The sequence below is a fragment of the Sphaeramia orbicularis genome, chromosome 5 (genome assembly GCF_902148855.1).
Source record: "Sphaeramia orbicularis chromosome 5, fSphaOr1.1, whole genome shotgun sequence".
Classification (NCBI taxonomy): Eukaryota; Metazoa; Chordata; class Actinopteri; order Kurtiformes; family Apogonidae; genus Sphaeramia; species Sphaeramia orbicularis.
The window spans coordinates 8,639,086-8,655,530 of NC_043961.1; the positions used below are offsets into that span (position 1 = coordinate 8,639,086).

Here is a 16,445-nt window from a genome sequence, read left to right on the forward strand (position 1 = left end):
TGGAGCTTTTGGAAGTGCAGTATAATTTGGACTGAAATACATAACATGATGGATATCTGTCACTTTTTGTTTTGCTTTCTCTGCTCGTCTTCCTTTTCACTTTGATTGTAAAGAAGTAACATTCGTGATTCACATACTTATGCCTTTTATTTTCCTATCCGATATGAGCTATTGTGCAAACATTATGTACTGCCTCAGTGTGCTAGTGATGTTGCACCAGCATATATTACATAAACCAGTCTTGTAGCATCATTGGAATTAAAATTTTTACTGACAATTCTTTATGTTTGTTTTTGTTTGTTTAAGTTGTCATAAAACTTGAATAAATAGCAGTTTAAAAAATAAATAGATAAATATCAGATATGTATTGGATTTAGGACCACATACAGTCACGGAAAAAATTATTAGACCATTAAAAGTCATCCAAAACACTGGTTATGCAATCCAGTCCTAACTCCTGTGTGTGTCATGTGACTAAAACAGACAGAAAAGAAAACATACAATGTCTAAAACAGGGGTCTCAAACATGCGGCCTGGGGGCCAAATGTGGCTCATGAAAGGTTCCAATCCGGCCCATGGGATGAATTAGCAAAGTGCAAAAATTCCACAGTCAAGGCTGTTGAACTAATTTCAGTTCAGGTTCCACATACAAACCAATATGATCTACAGTCTAATAATAATAACCTGCAAAAAATAATAACTATATTTTCTTCTTGGTTTGATGTGGAAAAAAATAATATTACACTATGCCTATAAATAATGACAACTTCAGAGTTTTGTCTTTGCTTTAGTGCAAAAATGAACATTAAATTATGAAAATATTTACAAACTCTCCTGTAACAATAAAATGTGAATAACCTGAACAAATATGAACAACCTGAAATGTCTAAAGAAAATTAAGCATAATTTGAACAGTTTTCTGCCTGTTACTAAGTGTTTAGTGTCTTTGTAGATCTGATCCATAATGCACATGGAGAAATGATAAGTTGAGGCAGAATATTGTTAAAATTACACTTATTTTTTTTCAGAAATTTTTAGTTTTTCAGGTTATTCACATCTTTTTTGTTTGCATAGTTTATAAAAGTAAGTGTTTTCATAATTTAATGGGGTTTTTTTTTGCACTAAAACACAAACAAAAATTTGGAGTTGTCATTATTTATTGGTTATTTTGCTATTATGTTACTGGTCCGGCCCACTGCAGATCAAATCAGACTGAATGTGGAACCTGAAAGAAAATGAGTTTGAGAGCCCTGGTCTTAAGGCACTGTTTTTGTCAGTACAATGCCATAGATATTGGTGTAAGAACTGAAGTGATTTTGGTTATTATCAAGAAAACAAGTTAAATGGATAGATATCAGCTCTGAAATTAAACTACTATGAGCTATTTTTGTTGGTATCATTATATTTGTCCAAACAAATGGACCTTTAGTTGGACCAGGAATTAAAATGAACAAGAAACTGAAGAAAACAAGGGGTGGGCGAAGATTTTTTTCCGCAACTGTATGAAAGTGGTCTGGGTCTGATTAGTGTTGTTCAAACTGTCTTTAACTGATCGGCTACAGATCATAAATGGACAAAAACATCCGATTTGAGCCACATTTGTCTGTGTCTGAACGTAGCCTTAGGGACAGATGGGAACAAATGGTAAGTATGAGCAGTTTCACACCGGATTAGTGGAAATCCACCGAAATAGTAGAAGAGTTGACTGGAGTAATTTGACCCCCCGGACCCCCCAGCAGGAAGGATCAGGGTTAATAAGCGGGTCCTGCTGGGTCACAGTGGAAACAGTGGCTGAGGTAGTGACACCCTCAGGTGTTTCTACAAAACTGAACTGAACCAGATCCAGTACGACATGGATTCACACAGATCCTGCTGATCTCAGGTTCAACTCCACATCCTGTAATTAAGGAGTCAGGAAATACGAGATGGAGTACCTGAGGCCGATATTTAGGAATTAAACACACAATTAAGTAACACAAAAACAGTTAAGTTAGGCTTAAATTCACCTAGCTCAGACACATAATAGAGTCAATTCTATCATAATGCACCAGTCAAAGATATAAATGCACAGACGCACTGATACTAATGTACATGAACATTTGAACCATCATAGAAGAAGTCATTAAACAGATGGTTCTGGTAAAACATCTACTGTGTTTATGTTAAAGGGTTTAAGCCTAAAATGATCTGCCTGAATGTTTCTTTCTTATTTTGATAATAAAAAGGTTAGAAAATATGCTGGGAGTACGTTTGCCCATTTTTCCAGAACACTTTTTATTCCAGATCTTTCAAAATCTAGCAATTATTTACAATTTACTGCATGTTATAATTGATTGATTGACTGATTGATTTTGAATATGAATATCAAAACATAAGAAAATAAATAAACAAAACACTTAACCTCCTAAGACCCTGCTATGGGTTTTCTGTCCACATTGGTGGACAAGAGTTTCACAACTTTATACAAAAAAAAGAAAAACAAAAGAAAACTGTTCACCACAAAGGACATTCCATAAAAATTTTAAAAACTGCATCTGAGAAAACTGTTGCATCATGATGTTTCCAACAAAAAAAGCTGGTACTTTGCTGAAATTTCCTGGGTCTCAGGAGGTTAAACATAAGACATACAATACATATTCGAAAAGGAGTGAGAAGAAATATAACTTCTAAACTCCACCCCTTTTCCTTACATAATTAATAACAGTAATAATCTTCCTCGACTAAACATATCTATACTATATACTATAATATGACTGATACTTATTATTAAATAATGTGGTTTCTGGCTTTATATTATTAATTCTGCTTCTTCTCCAGCTTCTAGTACAGACATGGGTGAAATGACCGTAATGATCCAATAAAGTCTAGAAAAAGGCAACGTCTCAGGTTTTAGAAACCACTGGAATTTTTCGAATTGAACAAACAGTGAAAGAGTTACATCCATCCAAACTACATATGCACAGAGACTGACAGATTTGTTTCTGAACCCACTATTGAAAAACGATGCTACAAACTAGGGATGCAAATTATCAATTAATTCATTAATCATTAGTTGGTTGACCTTATAGATCGATTAACAATTAACTGATAAGTGGTGATTTTCCTGTGAACCAGAATTTGTCTTTAAATTTTTTAAGAATAAAAGCTAAATATTGTATATATACTTCATGAAAAAACATGTCATATTCCTTAATCCAGTCGTTCCAACCTTTTTGTCTCCTGACCCCATTTTAACATCACACATTTCTGTCGACCCCAGACATTCAAACAGAGACTTTTTTTACTAAAATGAATTTGTTTTTGATCCTGTAATAGTTTTCTATCTGATGTTTCAAATCCAGGTTAACGTTAGAGGACATTTAGTCTATATAATGTATATTATTGTGGATGGAGGTAGTAAATCCAGGTGTAGATTACTGCACAAAGGGAGAATTGGATTTTCCTTGGTCAGGATATGTACAGTCAGTCCAGTTTGGATTTACAAGGCTGACAATTAATACTGAACAAACAAGAACTCAAACTATGAATTATGAAAGAGCTGCAGCATCTGAAACCGACCACAATGAACATTTGACAGATAAACAGAACCACAGTGCTGCAGTTTCACAACCACAGTTTGTCTGCTATGGATTAGGATTGGCTCTGTCAACCCAACACAGACTTTTATTAGGAAGTTTTTATTTTTATCATTTACTGGAAATTTTAGGCAACTCCATTTAAATTCCAGGCGACTCCACATGGGATCCCGACCTCAAGGTTGAAAAACACTGCACTAAAGCCATTCTAACTCATCAACACCACGATCCAGTTCTGTTTGCGGTGTCAGAGCACGGACAAGCCGGCAGCCTTTGGACAGGTGTGGGACAGGTGTGGATAGGTGTGGATAGGTGTGGGACAGGTGTAGACAGGTCTGGGACAGGTGGACTCCCCCCATATTAAACCTCAGTTATGAAGCCTAGTTTAGGCAGTGGTGCCCTCTACTGTCGACACCACAAATACCGCCGTGGAAAAGACCAATTAACTGACAATTATTGTAATTTAATTGAGCAAATTCTTATCGACAAGTGTTCAGAGAATGCAAACCTCCGCCAAGCACCCCGAACGGTGTGCATGTGTGGATCGACTATTTCTTTTTAAATAATTTTCGTTGAACAGCAAAAATTGGAACTTATGTCACAGAACAAATGTCTATGGATGTGCAAAACAAATTTCATAATGATATTTCACGAAGTGCATTTTTTATGATTTTTTGAAAATGGTGCATAAAAAAAACAAAACAAAAGTCAACAGAGCGTAATGGAAGAGAAATGGAGCGGAACAATATTTCGTACAAAGTTGAAGCATGGTACCAGTCATGTGTATGTCAAATTATATTAAATTTCAATCAATATTTGTTGAGTTATAATGAAAAATGTGTGGTAAATGGGATTTTCAATGTTAAATTGAAATGTCCACAGAGTCCACATTCCACAGTGGATGCGGACAATTTTGTGCTAGATACAAGATATTGTTATAAGCTTTGGGTGGATCAAATTGGAGGCTAATCGGAGTCGTTTTGAATTTTTTATGAATTTTCAAAAATTGTTCAATGATGAGAGATAGGAAAATTGTAGATTTTGTGACCTTGCTGTGACCTTGAACTTTGGCCTACTTGGCCCAAAATTTAATGGGTTGGTCCCAGGGCCTAGGCCTATCTGTGGGTACAATTTGGGAAAGATGGTTGGAACAGTTTTCCCGTAAATTTGCTGACAAACAAACAAACAAACACACAAACAAACTAACACACAAAGCCAAGTGATCACAATACCTCCTCGTAATTAGGAGGTAATTAACTGACAGTTGATGAATTGTTTACATGCCTACTAGAAACCTAAGGCCTGAACTGCGTTGTGTTGAACTGTGGACCATTAAAGGGTTTTTCCAGTGCTGTTTCCAGTTGCTCACTGACCTGTAGATCAGGACGATGATGAGGACAATGAGCGCCACTATGGACGCCCCGACGCCGACTCCGATCTGAGCCTCCAAGGGGAAGGGGGACAGGCTCAGGTTGTCGTACTGGACTTTCCCCAGGGAGAAGTTCAGGTTTCCCATTTGGACCTGGAACACAGACACGGGTTCTGATGAAGGACTCGGCGGAGTTGAACAGGGGACTCATGCTGGGTCTGGACTCACAGTGAACTCTGGCAGATTGTCCGATCCCTCTCGTCTTTTGCCGTTGGGGGCGGGGACCGGCTGCTGAGGGGGGGGCTCGCAGTACAGATGGTTCCTGGTCAGAGTCTTTACAGCACACACCCCCTCACCAACCAACACCACCACCTCATCCTTAGTGATAGCCAGGTCCAGGTTTTCACCCTGAGAGACACGGAAAAAGCAGGAGTTTAAGGTTAGGCCATTTCACATGATAATAATAATAATAATAATAATAACAATAATAATAAAAGTACTACTACTACTAATAATAACATTAATAATAATAATAATAATAATAATAATAATAATATAAAAGTACTACTACTAATACTAATAATAATAATAATCATCATCATAATAATAACAATAATAATAATAATAAAAGTACTACTACCACTACTACTACTAATATTGATCTTTATTTATATTCTCTTGAGACACAGCAGTGCATTTTGCCCTCTGTAGGGGACAAGAGTTTCACAGCTTTAAAAAACAAAACAAACAAACAAACAAACAAAAAAAACAATGAAGGCAAGTATTTAATGCAAAAAAGCCAAGATGTTTACTTTTCCTGGATCTCAGGAGGATACAGAACTATTAAAAACAGAATTTGCTAAATGTTTTATCATCTACCAAGGAAGCAAGGAATGATGATAATGCAAAAATATGCAAATACTTTAAATATTTGAAAACAAAAATCAACAGCATCAATACATAAATCTAATAAAAGTGCAATAAAAGCGAAAGAGAGAGAGAGAGAGAGAGAGAGAGAGAGAGAGATGATGTCACATCATAAAAACAGTAAAAGTGGTTAAACAACGACAGCAATAAAAGCAATAAAAGGAAGAAAGGAGCTAAAACCCATAAAGATGATATAAGGAACATAGTAAGACTGAAGTAACTAAAATAAATACATGATACAATAAATATCCTCTGTTTTTTATACTTGGTGGGGGAAAAAATAAAATGAAAAAAACACGCTGTCCACTGCAAAGGACATTCTATAAAAAAAATGAAAAACCTGTTGCATCATCTTATTTCCAATCAAGTCAATTATTTAATGTAAAAAAGCCAAAACTTCTATTTTCCTCGAGTCTCAAGAGGATACAGTAATAAAATAGTAAATAAATAAATCTGAATACAAAGTGCTAAAGCAAAAATAACAACAAAAGACAAATGAGTATGAGAGAGCATAAGACAGAGACTATAAAAGTGTGTTTAAAGCAGTGATTTAAAAGGTGAACCCCCCCCCCCGTACTGACCTCCAGCTGGATGAAGCTGCCGGGGTTGTAGCGGTAGGCCTTCAGCGGGTCCTGCTGGTTCAGGGGCCTCAGGACCGGGTTGGGCTCGTAGCTGAAGGCCTGGGAGTTCAGACCGCTGAAGTCGAAGCGAAGGTTATCCAGCGTGAACTCCACAGTGACCTCTGACCCCTGGACAGAGGAGTTGACTGTAGGAGAGCGGCACAGGATGAGGGACGAGGAGTTCACCTCACAGCGCTCCATGAACTGAGGAGACGGACACAGGGACAGGGTTAGTCCAGAGGAGGGTTCACATTCAGCCCAACATGACTGAAAATGGGCCAAAAACTTAGGACATTTTTCTTATTTGTTTTAGTGCAAAAAAGACCCCCCCCTAAAAAAAATTACATATATACATATATATTTTTATAAGAATATTATGCCTAAATTTGTCATTTATACATGTACACAGTGGATCTGAAGCACAAAGACTTTTCAAAGTCTGGAAAACAGTGTTTCTAAATTGCATCCTTTGTAAGCCTTTGCAGACCTGTGTAAGCCCCCTGACTTCAGCCCCTTGTGGACTACTGTCATGTTTTCACCTCAGTTTTCCACTGGTTTTGGAATGACTTGCTGTTCAACATTCTTTATAAATGTACGTTACCTGGTTTTCTATGATCCCTGATGTTCACAGATCAGTGACAACATCCTGTTTCTGTAACAGTTTTATTAATTTCATGACATTCTACTGATTTTTGGATAATTTTTCTTTAGTTTTGTTTGTTGACTGGAATCAGTGATCAACAGTCGAACACACCTAAGATTTGAAAATGTGTTGAATTACAATTATGACAATTATGCCTCATGTCACTCAGTGTTTCCTGTGGAGCTGATCTCTTGGTGTGGCGGCGTAAAATCTGGAGGGGGGGGTGGACACGCAGCTCGGCCAGGGAAGGGTTGGCCAGTTTCCATCCTACGTATAATACCTTGGGGGGGGGGGCGGGGTTGCAGTGCTGTGCCACGCATACCTTACAAAGGGTAAGTGTGGCCACGGAAATGAAACTGAAACTTGGCGCTCATTTCTCTTTTCCTTACCTCCTGAATCTTTGCAAAGTTTCATTCGAGGGGGCAGGACGTTTGTCCTATTATATATTATACATATGTATAATTAGTCTAATGCAACGGTGATGATTTTTTTGTATGAAATGTTTGGTGTGGTGGCAGTAAAACCTTACCAGCAGAAACACTGTTGCTATTTGCATCATAGTTATTATAGGTTCTATATTTAAATGAACAATCTCCATTTGATTTCAGATCTGCGTCACAACAACAACACTAATAATTATTTTTCCTATGACTGTAAATACATTTAGGCAGTGGATGGTTTTGTATTTTATTCCTACTGTTACAGCCTGTGTTGTGTTAAATGTGTTCTATAAATAAACTCTGCTTGACCTGGTCCTGGGGGGTTCCACACAGACCTGTTTCCTGGAGCAGACCGGGTCTCCAGGACAGACCGGATCAGGGACCATTCGGACCATCCTCCTCCTCGTCCTCATCCCGTCCTCCCCGTCACTCCTCTTCCTCCTCCTCCTCTTCCTCCTCTTCTTGCCGTCAAAGGGAGACACGGTCACCACCATCCGAGGCTCCTGCACCACGTCCAGGTTATGGCCCGACACGTAGATCAGCCGCCCCCCCCTGAACAAACACAGACAGTATGTCATTGACAGGGTCCTACAGGTTTCTACAACTTCAATTTAAGACCTTTTAAGACCTTTTTAAGTCTATGTAGAGCAGAATTTCATGGCCATAGTAGCAAAAATTATTTTTCTAAATGTATCACCTCTCTGTCAGTAGCTTTGCTTATAATCCAAACACTTTCAAGCACTTTAACTGAAATTCAAGCACTTTCCAGACCTTAAAAACACAGCATTGAAATTCAAGTATTTTCAAGGATTTCAAGCCCCTGTATGAACCAGAGGCGATTTCTCATAGACTTCAAGGGAAGCTCAGCTTCCCCTAAAATTATGAAAATTAAATGCTCAAATATGTACGATTGTGTTGGCATTTCATTGACTACAAATGTGTTAGAACACGTTCATTTCAAAGACAAGTTTGTTCAGAATCAGCTTTATCACAAATCAGCTGACTCGATGTTGTTCACTTCTCCTCCATTCCCGTGTCGCTGTTTTCTCATTCGATCTCTGCTCAGCGCATTTGTCTGTAGATGCTCAGCGTCCATGCACTTCAATGGGACTGAGTGGAACAGTTTTTTTCATTGCCTCAAAACTGGACGGTAATTGGATAAATGCCACAATGTTGTCCCACCCCCGGACGCTCGGCGTCTCTGGGGGTGAATGGAGCTGTGGGCGGAGCTCGGCCGGGCTGGACGCTGGGCTTCCACGTGCTGATTGGAGGATCGGTCAAAAGGGTGAATTCCATTTGATTGACAGCTGTTTTCAGATCTACTCCTTCACTGACAGAGTTCAGTTTAATACCATCATGCATTCTGCTGTGAAATCGAGAGAGAAACCACTACGAAATTACTTGTTCATTTCTTGTACTGTAAATAAAACACACTCATTGTACTTCCTTGTTTCAATTTAACATAATTTCAACGTTTTTTTGTTTCAGTTACATAATTTAATCATTTCTTGTTTGAGTTTACTATCGTTAACTGTCGTCACTAGTGGCAACAACTGGAGCTCCATTGGCAGGTGTAGAAAGGAGCTTCTCTAGTTTAAAAAGGCTTAAGTCCTACACCCGCAACACAATGGGCCAAGGCCGTCTGAGCAGCCGAGCTCTGCTGGCCATTGAGAGGACACTGGTCCAGTCCCTGGAAAAGATGCCAAGTTGGTATGATAAGGTCCCTGACCATTTCTTAAAAAGGAACAGAGGGACGAATTTATGTTTAAATAACTTGACAATTTTTTTTTTTTATGTAAGCCGACAATGAGCTTCCCCTGTCTGAAAGACGAGCAGCCGTCACTGGTATGAACCCTTCATATGGATGTCAGTCCGCTGACGGGAGGGTGGAGCGCAGACACGTGTCAGACATACCCCAGGAAGCTCCTGGTGGGCGTGGCATGGGTGATGTTGGGGTTGTGTGTGTAGCGGTATCCTGATGGCGTGTGCAGGTGGCGCTGGCTGCTCCCATAATGCACTGTGACCCGCTGCTCTCCTGTCTTATTACTCCTGCCAGTCACACACTGGACACTGGACCTCTGCACCTCCAGGACTCTGAGGACACACACACACATGACAGAGCTGATGAATAATGGGACACTTCACTGACCCCCCCCGTGGTGGAAACGCTCTTTTCAAGTTCTCCCCTCGGACGCTGGAGGTCAGAGGTCACGCTCATAGAATAAACAGGAGTCTTACATGTTACAGGGGACCCCTCCCACGGTGATGCTGAGGTCAGAGGGCCGGCCGGTCAGCAGGTTGCGGCCAGTGATGGTCAGGGACGTCCCCCCAGCCTTAGGCCCTCTCTCTGGGGACACACCCATCACAAAAGGGTCCTATCAGGAAGAAACCATCAGAACACAGGGGTCAAATATGCGGGCCGTGGACCGAAACCGGCCCGTCCAAGGGTTCAGTCTGACCTGTGGGATGAATTTATGAAATGGAAAAATTACACTGAAGATATGAACAAAATCATTTTAGGTCAGGCTCCAGATACAGACCAGTTTGATTTCATGTGGGTCAGAACCACAAAAACACGATCAGAATAACCTTTAAATCAGGGCTCTCAAACTCATTTTCTTTCAGGTTCCACATTCAGCCCGATTTGATCTCCAGTGGGCCAAACCAGTAAAATAATAACATAATAACCTATAAATAAGGACAGCTTCAAATGTTTCTTTGTTTTAATAAAAAACAAAACAAAACATTAAATTATGAAAATACTTACTTTTATAAACTATCCAAACAAAAAAGATGTGAATAACCTGAAAAAAATGAAATTTCTCAAGAAAAATAAGTGCAATTTTAATAATATTATGCCTCAACTTATCATTTCTACATGTACATTATGGATCAGATCTACGAAGACACTAAACACTGAGGAACAGGCAGAAAATTGTTAAAATTCTGCTTAATTTTCTTTAGTCATTTCAGGTTGTTCATATTTGTTCAGGTTATTCACATTTTATTGTTTCAGGTTTGTAAAAGTAAACATTTTTATAATTTAATGTTTTTTGCGCTAAATCAAAGAGAAAAAATTGGTGTTGCCATTATTTATAGGTTATTATGAAATTATTTTTGAGTTTGATGCCCTAACTTGCACTTTGCAAATTCATCCCAGGGGCCGGACTGGAACCTTTGGCAGGCTGGTGTTGGCCCCCAGGACGCATGTTTGACACCTGTGGTTTACATGATAGCCAATGAAAATAAACAAATCCAAAATCCGTAAGTAGGATTATTTCATTACATGGTTTTATAAAGCTTCTCTATTCTCTCCTTACATAACCTCTTTTTATATTAAAAAAATATTGAATACAAAGAATTCCACATTCTGACACCCAGAACACAAATACACATTTGCTTTCCATTAATCTGAACCCTTTGCTGTTTAAAATTAAACCTCCTTCTATGTTTTTCATTCTGTGAAACTAAATAAAACAAATAATCTCTGTAAATTTGCAACAAAAGTCTGTTCCTCACTCTAAACACAACCAACAATGACCTTAATTCAGCTAATTCTGTAAACAGAAACTTAAAATCACTAATAAAATAAAATTACTCACTAATTAATTAAAATAATTTAAAAATATGCATTATTATAAATTGCACTTATTTTTTTTTTAGGACAGTTGTTCATGGTTGTTCATGGTATTCACATGTTTTAAGGGAAAATTTGTAAACATTTTCATAATGTACTTTTACTTTTGTAACTCTGAAACAGACAACAGTTTGAAGTTGACATTATTTACAGGTTATTACTGTTTTCTCTGTACAACACACAAACATTTATATATATTTTCATATTGGTTGAAGTTCGTATGTTTGAACAGAGGAAAAAATGACGGACTTCAAAATGGCTAATAACCTTTATGCTTCTCTTTAAAACCAAGCAAATAAACTGAAAATGCAGTTTGACTTTTTCACCCCGTCTAAATTAGATCTGTGTAAACTACACAGACACACAGGTGGAGATGATCAATAAGCAATAAGAGCCTGCAGTGGATGTTCATATGCATCACATGACACACGACCACGGCTCTAAAGTACTCTATGACTGTGTATGGTACGGACTTCATACAGTATTTATGTTTTTTTTAAATGTGGTCATCTTTGCTACATACTTGTGGTGCCACGAGTCTCACTGGCAGGAAGAAGCTATTGACGAAGTGTGTTCTGTGTGTGAAGCTGCAGTCCATATTTACATATTTATTTATTTATATTTCTTGTACATATTCGTTGATTTCTATGTGTATTATCACCAGTAGTGATGTGTTTTATCACAACTGGGTCATGTGATTCTGTTCACAGCTGAAAAAACATGTCTTAGTGTTTATTATCCCTTTAGCTTCCATTGACCAAGACTAAAAAGAAACTAAAGACACATCTCTAATGAGGGTTTTTTTGTGTTTTTCACAGCCGTCCAAGTGGACAACAAGGTTATAATAGTTTTGGATTTTTCATTATAGTTTAGTTTTATTTAGTTTTGACTTTTTTTTCTCTAATTCAGTTAGTTTTAATTTGTTTTTAGAGCAGGTTTGCTAGTTTTTATTAGTTTTTGTTATTTTCTAAGTGCTTAGCTTTACTTTAGTTTTAGTTTTTTTTATATCTTTTATTTTCTTCACCGTCATATTCAGATAAATCCCAGACAGGACTCTGCTGCTTTCTCCCAACTTTAGTCTCCATGTTTCCACGTAGAGTGGCGACCAGAAGACAAATGTAAACAACAAGTGACGAGAAGTGATGGACCGTTAAATATCATATGGTGCCAGCAGCTAAAATTGCTTGAAGGAAATAAATCGATTTTATATCAATCTGACATTGACAAAGACGAAAACGAAGGGAATTTTATCAAGAATTTTTATCTGTTTTAGTTAATTTTGTAAACACACAATACAGTTTCAGTTAGTTACAGTTTTTTTCTTTTAATTATAGTTTTTATTTATTTCAGTTAACGAAAATGTTTTTACAATTCTAGTTTTTGTCATTTTTAGTTTTCGTTAACGATAATAACCTTGCTTCACACAATATTTATGTTGTTATAAATGCTTTTATATGTCGTCATCTTTTCTTCATACTTGTCCAAATTGCCACATTATTTTGTGGTGCCACGAGTCTCATTGGCAAGAAGAAACTATTGATGAAGTGTGTTCTGTGTGTGATGCTGCGATCCATGTTTACATATTTATTTCTTTTATTTCTTTTATTTATTGTACATATTTGTTGATTTCTATGTGCATTATCACCAGTAGTGATGTGTTTTATCACAACTGGGTCATGTGATTCTGGTCACAGCTGAAAAAACATGTTTTAGTGTTTAATATCCCTTTAGCTTCCATTGACCAAGACTAAAAAGAAACTAAAGACACATTTCTAATGAGGGTTTTTTGTGTTTTTCACAGCCGTCCAAGTGGACAGTGGTCCAATCTGCCACTTCACCACTTGTTAAAACCAAATATTCCCCATTAAACCTTTAAGTCTGTCTTCATGTGTGTGCATTGACCTGGTAGCTGAAGGTCTGGCTGGAAACCCCCAGTTCTCCTCCGCTCACTTCAACAGACACGTGACCTGAAGTTTCTCCTCCGCTGGCTTTGGTTCGACACACGATCCTGAAAAGGACAAAGCAGTGTCAGACAGACAGTTTTTGGTATTTGTGACTCATTTCTGCTGGTGTTTGTGTTGGACCTCCGGACAAAGGGTCAGGGCTAGAGCCGCAACTGATTAATTGATTAGGTGCTTGAAGTGAATGCAAAAATTCCTGATTCGATTAATCGACTCGAATTGATTGAAGTGAAATATTCTATTGCAGTTTTCCTGAATTGAAGTTTCTATGTGCATCACAATAAGCGTCCATGTGAAACACAACAGTGGAACCAACGTTTAACAGCAGAGAAATGAAGGAAAAAAAGCTGGGATTCAGGAGGATTGTGGTTGAATGATTTTTTTGGATCACTTTGAATCGATTAATCGGTTGCAGCTCTAGTCAGGGCTGTTCCTGGGTCGTGTACCTGGAGGAGACCTCGTACAGGCTGGGGATCACAGTGCACGGAACCCCGGCCACTGACACCGAGTGGAGGATGTCCTCGGCCTTTTGGCCCAGGTTGGAGCCGGAGATGGTCACCATGGTGCCTCCTTCCAACAGGCCGGACAGAGGCTCGATCTGAGGTCAGGTGACAGGTTATGTTCAAACAAGAGCTGAACCCATAACAGACCCAGGGTTGGTTTAGTGTCAGTTCACAAATGAATTTATCTGTCACTTTAAGATTTATGAAGGGATTTATCTTCATTTAATATGACCTTATAAGATAAGACAAGATAAAATAAGATACGAAAAGAAAAGGTAAGATAAGGTAAGATAAGAAAAGGTAAGATAATATAAGATAAGAAAAGGAAAGATAAGAAAAGATAAGTTAAGGTAATAAAAAATAAGATAAGATAAGAAAAGGCAAGATAAGATAAGATAAGATAAGAAAAGAAACGGTAAGATAAGATAAGATAAGATAAGATAGGATATAATAAACCTGATCTGATATCTGATGACCATGAAAAGATGAAGAACTGTATTTTACACCAATTATTGACATGGATTGATAGGATTCATGGATCAACAGGAATTAAGCAGTTTAGATCAGTAGATGGTTTAGGTTAAAGGTGGACCTTTTGGGTCTTTAAGGGTTAAAGGTGGACGTTTTGGTCTTTAAGGGTGAAAGGTGGAGGTTTGGGTCTTTAAGGGTTAAAGGTGGATGTTTGGGTCCTTAAGGTGGACATTTGAGTGTTTAAGGGTTAAAGGTGGACATTTGGGTCTTTAGGGTGGAGGTTTGGGTCTTTAAGGGTTAAAGGTGGACATTTGGGTCTTTAGGGTGGAGGTTTGGGTCTTTAAGGGTTAAAGGTGGATGTTTGGGTCCTTAAGGTGGACATTTGAGTGTTTAAGGGTTAAAGGTGGACATTTGGGTCTTTAGGGTGGAGGTTTGGTCTTTAAGGTGGAGGTTTGGGTCTTTAAGGGTTAAAGGTGGACAGTTGGGTGTTAAAGGTGGAGGTTTGGGTGTTTAAGGGTTAAAGGTGGAGGTTTGGATGTTTAAGGTTACAGGTCAGTACTCACTGAGTGGATGACAGGTGCAGGACAGGTGTGTTGGATGGGTTCTCCACAGGAGTCGGAGTACAGACAGCTGGCCTGAGCTCCTCCACACCACACACAGCCGTATTTAGGATCGGCCGTATGACAACGGCTGCAGTCGGAGCGACCCACGGAGCAGTTATACAGAGTCACTGAAAACAGAACACACACAGCAAACACACCAGGGATGATCAGTTCAGTCATTTATGGGAGTGGTTACAGTAGATGTTCATGTTTACCATAGTTCCACCAACGTTTAATAAAGTGATGCTTAAAGGCAGGACTAGAAGGTAAGTTTTACACAATAAAAGCTGTGTTCATGAAAAGATTCTAAAGCCAGAAGATGGAATAAAACAAGTGCAGCGTTTGTAGAAAAAAACTCTAGAATAGTTTTACATGAGCAAAACTGAGGGGATCTAAACGAGGATTTGGACTAAACAACCATTTCTACTCATTAATCAAGAGGAAATCAAACACAATGTACTAAAGCAGTGGTTCCCAACCTTTTTTGTCTCCTGACCCCATTTTAACATCACACATTTCTGCTGACCCCAGACATTCAAAACGGAGACATTTTTTTTTTGGCTAAAATTAATTTGTTTTTGATCATTTAATAGTTTGTTATACTATGTTGCAAATAAATGTTAATTTTAGACAACATTTACACTATAGACTATACATTTTTATTAGTAAGTTTAAATTTTTTATCAATTACTAGAAATTTCAGGCGATCCCATTTGAATTCCAGGCGACCCCACGTAGGGTCCTGACCCCAAGGTTGAAAAACACTGCTCTAAAGTTTGTTCTTCTTTCAAAACCTGAAAGATGACAGACATTTAACCACCTGAGACACAGGAAAGTACAAGTTTGGGCTTTTTAAAAATTCAATAATTGACGATATTGGAAACATTTTTTTTGATTGATTGATGTATTTATTTTGAATATGAATGTCAAAACAGAAGAAAAATAAACAAAACACTTAAACATAAGACATATAATACATATTCAGAAAGGAGTGAGAAGAAGCATAACTTCTAAACTCCTCCTCTTCTCCTTATAGAATTAATAACAGTAATAACCTTCCTAGTCTAAACATATCTATATTATATATAACAAGGTTATAATAGTTTTGGATTTTTCATTATCGTTTAGTTTTATTTAGTTTTGACTTTTTTTCTCTAATTCAGTTAGTTTTAATTAGTTTTTAGAGCAGGTTTGCTAGTTTTTGTTTTTTTCTAAATGCTTAGTTTTAGTTTAGTATCTTTATATCTTTTCTCTTCTTCTCCGTCGTATTCAAATAAATCCCAGACAGGACTCTGCTGCTTTCTCCAAACTTTAGTCTCCATGTTTCCAGGTAACACTGGGAACGAGAAGACGACTCTAAACCACAAGTGAAGAGAAACGGCGGACTGTTAAATATAATATGGTGTCGCCAGCTAAAATCGCTTGAGGGAAATAAATCGATTTCGTATCAATCCGACATTGACAAAGATGAAAACGAAGGGAATTTTATACATAATTTTTATACGTTTTAGTTTTGTAAGAACACAATACAGTTTCAGTTAGTTATCTTTTTCTTCTTTAAATTATAGTTTTTATTTATTGCAATTAATGAAAATGTTTTTTCAATTCTAGTCTTTGTCATTTCGTTCATTTTCGTTAACGATAAAAACCTTGCTATATATTATAATATGACTGATACTTATTATTAAATAATTTGG

At 37.7% G+C, this 16,445-nt stretch overlaps 1 protein-coding gene across 2 annotated transcripts in view; it reads right to left on the reverse strand.

Moving 5' to 3' along the window:
- Positions 1-16,445, reverse strand: part of plxnb1b (plexin b1b) — a 261,375-nt gene that overhangs the window by 21,070 nt on the left and 223,860 nt on the right. For both annotated transcript variants that reach the window (XM_030133734.1, XM_030133733.1), the window contains exons 17-25: positions 14,710-14,876; positions 13,619-13,770; positions 13,114-13,219; positions 9,813-9,949; positions 9,489-9,668; positions 7,910-8,126; positions 6,453-6,695; positions 5,173-5,352; positions 4,949-5,097 (exon numbers count right to left, since the gene is read on the reverse strand). In XM_030133734.1, coding sequence (XP_029989594.1) covers positions 4,949-5,097; positions 5,173-5,352; positions 6,453-6,695; positions 7,910-8,126; positions 9,489-9,668; positions 9,813-9,949; positions 13,114-13,219; positions 13,619-13,770; positions 14,710-14,876 — 1,531 coding nt within the window. The remainder of the gene's footprint in view (positions 1-4,948; positions 5,098-5,172; positions 5,353-6,452; positions 6,696-7,909; positions 8,127-9,488; positions 9,669-9,812; positions 9,950-13,113; positions 13,220-13,618; positions 13,771-14,709; positions 14,877-16,445) is intronic.